Source organism: Hipposideros armiger, unplaced genomic scaffold (genome assembly GCF_001890085.2).
Source record: "Hipposideros armiger isolate ML-2016 unplaced genomic scaffold, ASM189008v1 scaffold_50, whole genome shotgun sequence".
Lineage (NCBI taxonomy): Eukaryota > Metazoa > Chordata > Mammalia > Chiroptera > Hipposideridae > Hipposideros > Hipposideros armiger.
In genome coordinates, this window is record NW_017731400.1 from 3,819,149 (window position 1) to 3,829,253 (window position 10,105).

Sequence of the window (10,105 nt, forward strand, 5' to 3'; positions counted from 1 at the left end):
TCAGAGTAGGAGGAAGGAGATACCATTAGTGGTTTCCTATATTTACTGCTTTCCCAGTTATCTTCCCTTCTTAGTCCCATGAAAAAATGATTAGTAGAAAATGCTTCTTAGCAATTGTAAATACAGTCCCTGAAAACACTATTTTAAGCTGCTAACAAGCATGAAAATATGCATTAAACCACATGCTTAGTACCTCCAAGAATTCAGGGAAGGTCCTCTCAAAGTAACAAAATGAAACAGAATCTGATAAGAATTGAAATCTTTTTTACCTTGCACTATTTGGGATGGTTTCATGGGAATCCATGAGGGACTTGATTCGATGAGCATAGGCAATTGTTGATTTTTCACTCATTCTAATTTAAGATGTTTGTAGAAAGTAGATGGTTAAAAAAGAATGAGAATTGGTTAGCCTGGGGACGTGGATGTAAACTGGAGATACACATGGAATACATGTAAATCACATTAAATTAAAAAAACAGCCAGGAAGTTAACTGAATATTTGAAGCTTTGCCAAAAGGGTCCAAGTTCGTTGGAAAGGGGTTAAAGGTATCTTTGGGGATGGCAATAAAGACCCAAGAGTTAAAAGAAAACTATATTGTACCTCTGGGAAATGAGAATATAAGCAACTTTTCCCCAAAGTCTTTCAATCTCTAGGTGCTGTTAGTCATGTCTAAGCTTAGAGTATTATTTTCTGTTTTCAAGTTACCTTTACACAGCACATTAATCTCACAATCTACTCTTCCAAGTATTATACAAGGTGATGATTTATAGAAAAACAAAACAAAAAAATCCTTTCCTGTTCGCAAGCTTGAGTTCCTTACCTCACGGTGCCACATTTAAGGGTGCTTTGTTTCAGAGGATGATTAGAGGGGCGCCCTTGGTACTGATCATGGCACTGAGCTATTTGTACTGCCCAAGTCTGGGCACTGCATTATGTTAAAACTCCCATGTTGAGGTATGTAGTGACTAAATAGTCTCTCCTAGCTTAAACTTGGCATAGACTATATATCTCAGCAGAAGCAAGATTGAGTACAGAACCACAGGAACCCAGCATTTTTCTTCTTTTATACTTGTATAGGAAAAAAGCAGACCCAGCTATAGCACCTAGGGTTCCTCCATTCTTACAGGGAAATTTCAAGCATTGTGAGTTCTTTTCCAAAGTATAATCAGTGGGTTGCTATGACTGGATTAAATGAAATCAGATGTAACAGTCCATTGTCTCTTACATTACTGGAGCCCAAATTTTCTAGAAGTAGAATGAAATAATTTTAGCTTCTTCTAGAAAAGGCAAAACATGAAGAAGCCCTTTCTGTTCCAGAAAACAGCACTTCTAGCTAATTTCTCTAGTGTGCTTCCCTTTCCAACAGTTCACCATCTAAAACTGAGGTTATCTAGTCCATGTCTCTGACTTGGTGACAACTGAGAGTTCAGCTCTACAAAAGTCACTGGGCATAGATATACCTAAAAGTTGGCAGGTCCATGAGTCATGGGTGGAGTGAACTCAGGCAAAAAAGTGGAGTGAGGATGAGTTGCTCTAAATTTGTCACAATGCAAGGCACAAGCTCATGTTCGGCCGCTCAGCACCACCATCTCTACATAGGCCTGTCACACTGACATGTTCCTAACAGTTCCAGTGTTAGGATAGCAATGTTTTATAGATTTAAAAACCTAAATCAATTAGTTAGAAAACTTTTAAACATTTTGCTCATATATGTAAATAAAGGGAGAGCTGTACATGTGGTCTTACACTATTTCTCTAAGTTATAAAAAATAACATTTCTGCATGCTCATTTTACTGGGTGACTATTTGCCAGGCACTGTGCTAAGTGTTTTACATGCATCAGCATATTTAACTCTTTTAAAAAGAACCTTCAAGTTAGTGGTGTTACTGTTCCTATGTAATAGGCGAGGAAACTGTTTTGAGACATTACTCGTATTTGCCTAAGATCATACAACTTGTAAATGAGAGGCAATCAGCTAGTAAGATAGTACTCGTGTTATTTTTTTCTCATGTAAAAAAAGGTGGTTAAGTTCTTAGATGTCCTTGAGACAGAACATCTAGTAAGAACCAGGTGGGGGTCTGCAACTCTGGCCACCTGAACACAAGTTCTCAACTACTTCTGCCACCTGAACACAAGTTCTCAACTACTTCTTGGACACAAAGTATTTAAATGGTCTCTTTGTGCAGCCAATTACTTAGCTGCCCCCATGCTTGTGGTTACTGCTTAGGGAAAGAATATCAATAAATTTCAAGACTTAAACAGAAGTCTAATATAATTTTGATAACAAAGAAGTCAAACTTGATACTCAGGGCTCATGACTTTGGAATTATATTCTCATGGCAAGGAGGACAAGGTTCTGAAATAACTTGGAAGGTGGTGAGGGTAATTTTTTATACTTTAAATACAATGAACTACATATAAGTTTGGCTAGACAGTTTGGGAGACCTGGCTCAACAAGCAGGCTAAGATTCCAAAGGAAAAAAAAAAAAAAGGCAATCTGGTGGTCTCACAAATTCCTATTATCAAAACTACCCTCCCATAAATCTGAATCCAATCCAAGAAGTATGTCAATAGCTGGTTGTTTCAGATTAGGTTTATGATATAGTAATAATTGTGTAGGGGACAAATATGCTTAAAATATGTCCAAGAATGTTTAGGTCAAGTCAGTAGTATTTAATGCTAATAAAGCATGGACTATTCCTGTGACTGAGAATCTAGCACACTGAATACTGTATGTATAAGCAGGTACAGTACAGTTTCCCCCCTGCTGGCAGACCCTAGTCACTAAAAAAACCCCCAAAAAACCATAAAACGATCACCTACCTTCTTTGAGACTATCACACATCCCCAGCAAGTATCTCTGGGGCTGTAAGGCCGTTAAGAACCAACCCGGGGAGGAATTGGGAAAAGTACGGAAATAAAAATTGTCATTATTACAAAATCCATCTCATTTCCCGAAGCATGCCTATCTACTGACCTTCTTAAAGACCCCTGCAAAATTTTGATCCTCCAAAAAATAAACCCATTATGGAGCTGAGACAAGGTGAGGTCAACGATTGGTATTATCAACCAACCATTTATCTAAAGGAGTCTGGTTCGTTTCTAGCCTCATGGGGGCCAAGCCTGACCACGAGGGTGAAGACAGGAGGCATGGAGGAAGGGAATGAAGGAGAGAAAAGGAGAAGGGGTGGGGGGGGCTCCGGGCCACACTTCTTTCTAGTATCAACAAAAAGAGAAGCCGCATACTGACCCAAATCATCTCTCAAAGGCGCTTTATAAATTACAGGGACAAAGGGAGGGGGTGGCGGGTGGCCTGGGAATCCTACGGACACCCAACCCTCTGACCCGCCCCCTCCCCCTCTAGCACAAGGAAAGGAAGACAGAAAACAGAGCTCAACTCGGCCATTGGCGAGAAGCCCCCTCTGGTTTTCAATCGCCCATCCACCGGCCCCCTTAGGAAAAAAAATACTCGTAAACACTAAACCCACCCCCTGCGGCGGACACTCGCACCCCGAGGTTCCTAGAACCAGAGGCCGGGGCATTTACTTAGTTAGATTTTTCTTGCTTACTCATTTCCCTCAAGCACCCAACCCCCCGTTACCACTCCAAAACCTCGCTCAACCGCCTACCCCCTCGGCTCCAGCCCCCAACAAAATCTGGTGCCCCCGCCTTGGCCCCCGCGCGGTCCAGGTCACTAACCTGCTGCTGTAAGGGCATTTCCGAAACCAGCCTGGCTCCGGGGGAGGTGGTGGGGGGGGGCTGCTGGAGAGGGGCCGGGAGGGCCGAGCAGACCGGCGGCGCCGGGCGAGGGCGAGCGCCCGCAGGCGGGTGGAGAGAGGAGAGGGAGGGTGGCCGTGCCGGGGGCGGGTGCGAGGGCGCCGGGACGGTCCCAGGCCAGGGAGCCGGCGAGCAGGAGGAAGTGGGTGCCCCCTCTCCCCCTCCAGCGCCCCCTCCCGCCGCCGCCTCCTCCCCAGTCACAGGCGCGTCCTCCGCGCACGTGTGCGAAACGTCACCGGCGGGTCCCGGGGAGAGGGACAGACCCGGGCGACGGGACGGGAACACGGCTGCACCCGCCCTCCGTCGCCGGGGGGCGGGGAGGGGGATAGGGCGGAGAAGGAAGGGGTAAGGGGAGAGGCGGGTCAAGGGCAGGCCCGGGGCCGGGCGAGGAAGGCCCGGGCACTCGGGCCACGCGGGCGCCGCCACTGCCACCGTCAGGATGCGCCCAGGCCGGGACGCCAGCCGGCTAGCCCCTCACCCCCAGACAGCCCACGCCCACCTGACTACCAGCTCCATCACCTCCCAACACATCCCCCTCCGCTGCCCCCAGCCCCTTTGTTGCCCGGAGTTACAGATCCAAAATGTGACAAGCACTGGGTGGCAGAGCTCCTGCGCTCCGAGCACGCCTTAGGGACCCCTGGCCACCAACGGGCCTCCGAGGCCGGTGGGGTATGATGAGCCCAAGAGTGCCCGGGTTTCCACCGCCCCCCAGTGTCCCCCACTCCCCAGTTCACTACTCCCTCCCCCACCCCCTTCTCCATCCGGGGCGTGACCCCATCCTACGCCGGAGAAAGAGGAAGCTTCGAGTTGGAGGGGAGGGGAGAATGGGGGTAGGGAAAAGTGCAGGAAAAGAAGGGGGGGGCGCGAAAAGTTTCAGAGTGTTTGATGTGGTTCGCGCCAAGGCGATCCCCACTACCCCGCGCGCCCGGGGGAGTCCCCCAACCCCAGGGGCGCTGAGGGGAGCGCACAAGTCTAACAATAAACCCTCGTTGGAGGGGCAGCCCTGAGGCCCACGGTATTCGGCCAGCGCTCTCCCGGGGAAGCGCGCCCACCCTCCGCCTGGGCTGGGGACGCTGGGAACCGGAGGGCATTACCGGAGGGCCGCCGCCGCTGCTGCCGCCGCGTCCCAGCGCTGGTGGCTGCTGCAGCAGCCCGGCTCTGCTGGAGGGTCCGTGCGGCGTGGTGTAGAGGAGGCTGCCGGCGGTCTGCTCCGCGCCGGGGACACTGGGGAGGTGGGGGCCGGCGGCGACGGCGCCGCTATGGAGGGAGGAGGAACAGGAGGTGGTGGAAGTGTTCGAGGTGAGGATCTGGATGTACGCGCCCGGGGCGGCGGCAGCGGCGGCGGCGGCGGCGAAGCCGGGGCTGGCTAGCAGTGCCCTTTTGTCCATGGAGGCTGCAGCGGCGGCGGCGACTGTCGCCCCCTCCCCACCCCCGGCGGTCACCAGGTACTGCTCCAGGGCGGGCTGGATCCCCTTTCTCATCTCTCGGTCCTGCTCTTTTTATTGCTATGGTATATTAATGTATTGTTTTCAATTTCTTTATTATTTGCAGTCGGAGTTTCCAAGTCTCTCCTTCTCTCCTCCCCGCCGCCCGGCGCTTCCGAGCCCCTTCTCTCTCTTTTCTTTTTATTTTTCGGCACCGCACGGGCCCCGGGGGCCAAAAATAATCGGGGCTCTGGAGAGAGGAGGGTCCGGGCCGCACGGATATCGGGCCCCGAGGGGGGCTGGAGGCGTCGGGGGCGGCCGATGCAACGGATTGCGAGGCGGCGGCAGCAGCCCGGGTGCTGCGGCCGGCAGCTGAAAAATGGCTCCAGGAAGCTGCTGCTGACAATGAATGAAGGGATACGGTTTACGCGCCAAGGTCCTCCCGCGAAACTCAGATTTCCCGCCGGCTTTTCAAACCATATTTGCATATCCCCGCCCCTCAGCCCGCCGAGGACCGTTCCCACAGCCCATTGGGCCTCTATCTCCTTACTTCAGTCCCAATCGTAGAGGAGGACCGGGACTTGGTGGCTACCATTGGCTGCCATGCATCATGGTTACCGGGGCGACGGGGGTGCTATTTGCATAGGCCGCCTTGATTGGGAAAGGGAGTTTTAGGAGGTGGGGCAAAGCCTTTTCTCTCCCACGGAAGACCACGCCCGGTACTAGCTCCGCCCAAGTCCCCGCCCACCAGCCGGGCGGGCGCTGCTGACCTGGGCAGGGACTCCGCGCCCCGCAGACTCAGTGTCGATCCAATCTAGAGCCCAAGTTTCGCTTTTGGAAATTGTCAAGGTGACCAAGGGGACATCTTTGGGAACTCTCTTTCCTTTGACCAGTTAGTGTAATAAATGAACAACAACCGGAGATTCTCCCAAATCTGTGCCAAAGGCAAGTTGGACCATGCGGACGATGCCTGGCAGGTGGAAGCCGAGCCCTTTAAATCATGGGTTTCTCCCTTCCTGAAATCCAACCAATGCCGCGGCGAGAGCTGATCCGGAGGCCGAGGCTGATAGACAGAAGCATGTGGGCAGACAGTTTCGTGGGGGCAGAGGGTTGGACTGACGTGATAGCGGGCACCATTTAGTTAACATTCCAGATCATTCCTGGTAGCTTCATTATTAGTCTGGATTGGGTTTAAAGTAAAAATTAACTCTGAATGTTTTGTCGAGTAAAATCTCACCACAATATTGGTCTGACTCGAGCAAACACCCAGGGCAGTTAATCAGGGCTAACGTAGGACTGATCTGCCGGTTTCTAATCTGCCAAGCAGTAATCCGAAGAAGCACACACTTCCCGCGATGACGTCTTGCTCCCAACCAACCCTGCTGCACGTACTGGCATCAGCACTTCACAATCTCGGTTTCCTAGCAAGTTACCTGACTAGAAGCAAACACGACGACCCAAACTTATTCCAAAATATTTTAAAAGAATTTTTTTACTAACCTAGAAATTGTCATGAGAAAAATATTAAATTATTGTTAAATTGACATCTGTATGGGTGCCAGTATTCATAGTTCTTAAAATTGAAGATTGCTCCTGTGAGACTGAGCAGGAAAATGGACCCCTGCAGGAATGTGGGGAAAGGTGTACGGCTCAGGTCATCCTATACGGTTCCCGTCATCCTATACGGTTCCAATCACTGAGAACTGCACAAAATAGCTGCTGAGCTGGTGCTCACTGGGTGATGAGGATCGCAATACATCAAGCCCTTTCCCAAGACTTTATTATTATCATTATTAATGATAATTTCCCCCCAAAACTCATATACCCAGTTTTATGAAAGGCCTGAAAAGATGGGTCAGTTCAGGCTCAGACTCCCTAATAGTAACAGGTCTGGGGCCCTGTTACTTTGTCTGAAACGGAATGAGCTAAACATACTGTTAAGTCTTACACCAGGCAGAATATTTTGGTCTTACGTTCAAGCTAGTTGAGGATCCACGGTCTAGTACCCAAACAATTGTTGACCCAAACATTTATCATAGAACTGACATTAACTTTAGGGCAGTTTATGTGGTACATCAATTCCTGGTTGGTCTAGAGGCTATGTATCAGCAACTTCCTTGATACAGTTCCATTAATGTTGCTTTCCACTGTGGGTCACTATGGAGAAAACTAGTACTGTAACTGCTTAGTACCACCTGCAGAATGTCACTGGTAGCATGCATTTGGTGGTGGTGAGGGTTGTGGGTGAGGGTTGCTGCAACATACAGCCATTATAGACCTGCCTCTTCAGATTAGAGACACATTTAGGACTTGGAACTGTGTACAGGATCCCTGCTAGAGCTTCCACAAGTGATTGCAGTAAGATACCTAGGACACAGCCATAGGGGAGTATTCATAATCCAGATCCACATCCATGATTCTGATTTAGAAAACTTTGAAATATTTACCCTCCTACCTTAGCCAAGTTATATTTTTTAATGTAGGGTATTTGGCTGAGAAACATGTTTTGACCTTTTATATCTAGTGAATCCCAGGATGAAGAGTTGGAGGGAAGGGTTCAAAGACAGAAGAGGAGGTGTTGGAAGACAAGATACTAAAGTTTGAGGTAGGCTGTCAATTTGTGGAGAGGTGGCATACTTTAGTAGAAAGATAATGGGCTTTGTAGCCAGAGTAATCTGGGTTTAAATTCTGGCTGTGCCACTTACTAGCTATATAACGTTAATCTTTAAAATCCTGTTTCCTCGTATGTTAAATAGGGACCCATATGGAAAGGTTATGATGAAAAGAAGCATTAATAAATGCAAAGTGCCAGGCATGTAGCAGGTGCTCAGTAAGTAGCAGCTGTTTATGATTCTAATTATTTGTGTAGTTGTGCCTTGCATCTCTTTGTAGTCCAATCTGACTCCCAGTCTCTGTAATCTTTCTGCTGCCCCTGGATATCCACTTGCTGTGGCAGTTTAGCTTCATCTGAGAGTAAGAAAACGGTTGTGTTCTGGTTAGCTGGGATTATAGAACCCTGACTCAGAGCTCGGGGTAATAAAGTCAGCTCTGCTGCTTATGTTACTCTAACTTGCTCATCTATTAGTGGCCGGCTTTTGGCTGCTTCCTAAATCTGAGTCCTTCTGACCTTCCCTGAAAGGTTAGACTGTTCTAGCACTAGAGACAGACTGTTCTTGCCAATTACCACCCGCACCCCCTCTTTCCCTTGCTCTGACAGTGGCCCAAAGAAGCTAGTTGTCCCAGAATTGGCCTATGTAGTTTGGTGAACAGTGCCCCCACTAAATACATAAAAGCCTTAATCTCCAGAATGTGTGATTGTGACCTTAATCTCCAGAACCTGTGATTGTTACCTTATTTAGAAAAAGGGTCTTTGCAGATGTAACTAAATTAAGAATCCAGAGGTAGGCCGGCCGAGTGGCTCAGTTGGTTAAGAGTTGGCTTAAGAGCATGAGCTCTGAGCAACAGGGCCGCTGATTCGATTCCCACATGGGCCAGTGATGCTGTGCCCAAGGTGAGCTGTCGCTGAGCTGCCAACAGGTGGCAGGATGGCTCAGCTGGTGTAACAACAAGATTGCCTGTTTGATGGTGGGCTACGCCCACCCGCAACTAAGACTGAACTCAGCACTTGAGCTGAGCTGCCGCATGGATGGCTCAGTGCATAGGGCGTGTGCTCTTAGCAAGGCTGCCGGGTTTGACTCCCCCATGGGATGGTGGTTTCGCCCACCTGCAACTAAGACTGAACTCGGCACCTTGAGCTTAGAGGCCACAAGCTGCCGATGGGCAGATGGGCTGCCAGATGGTGACTGGCGCCCTCCACAACGAAGATTGAAGAACAACTTGGCTGTTCCCCTCCCCCAATTCCCCAATAAAATATTTAAAAAAAAAAAAAGAATCCAGGATAAAATCATTCTGGATTATCTAAAGCCCATGACAAATGTCCTTATCAGAGACAACCAGGAAGACACACAGAGACGGGGAAGGTCATGTGAAGACGGAAGCAGAGGTTATATGGAGCAGCAACAAGTAAATGGATGCTGACAGCCACCAGCTGCTGGAAGAGGCAAGGAACAGAACCTTCCCTAGAGCCCTGCCACCTTGATTTTGGACGTCCAGACTTGTGATAGAATAAATTTTGTTTGTTTTTAGTTAACCGGTTTGTGGTAATTTATTATGGCAGCCATAGGAAACTAATACAGCCTGTTAGCCTGCCTACCGGAACCTTCAAACCTCTTAGCTGCTATTCACCTTGTGTATTGCTGCCAAGCTACCATTCCTTGCTGGACACCAATGATACTAATTGCCAACTTGGGCCAGATAGCCCCTGTTTAAGATTTTTTAAAGTATGACTTACTGACTACTTGGCACAGACTCACCTAAAGAGCTTATAGAAATGCAGATTCCTGAGCCCTTCCCCAACCTAATGAATCAGATTCCTTTGAAGCAGAGCCCAAGAATCTCACTTAACAAGTCCCTGCAGGTAATATTTTTGAGCACTAGAGACAGAGGGCCAGAGTCAGCTGTATGATTTTGGACTTCTTCCCCTTATTTCTCATTGCCACGGCAAGAATGGCCACTCCTATTCCTAAAGGCCTTGATGGGTGTTTCTAATCTTCCTGCCTCTTTTCATCCTGCCAGTTATCGTAAGCTCTGAATTCCTACTCACACAACACACACACACACACACACACACACACACACACAGGCGCATACATACTACATATAAAATGTAATGTTACAATCTTCCCTAAAAGTCTTCATTTTAAATTTTGAAATACAATTTTGTCAACATCCAAAAGATGTATATAAATAACTCCCAAGAAGCGATGCTAGTAAACGGTGGTGTGGGAATTCAATATTAAATCTTCAGATGGAAAAATGGTAGGTAAAGGAGATTAAGGAAAC

General features: G+C 48.4%; 1 protein-coding gene across 1 annotated transcript in view; it reads right to left on the bottom strand.

The window, feature by feature from the left end:
• The window catches only part of E2F3 (E2F transcription factor 3), a 77,208-nt gene extending 73,167 nt beyond the window's left edge, over window positions 1–4,041 (bottom strand). The window contains exon 1 of the mRNA XM_019640478.1: window positions 3,702–4,041. Within this exon, the coding sequence (XP_019496023.1) occupies window positions 3,702–3,719 (18 nt within the window). The 5' untranslated portion in view covers window positions 3,720–4,041. The remainder of the gene's footprint in view (window positions 1–3,701) is intronic.
• Between the last annotated feature and the right edge of the window lie 6,064 nt (window positions 4,042–10,105).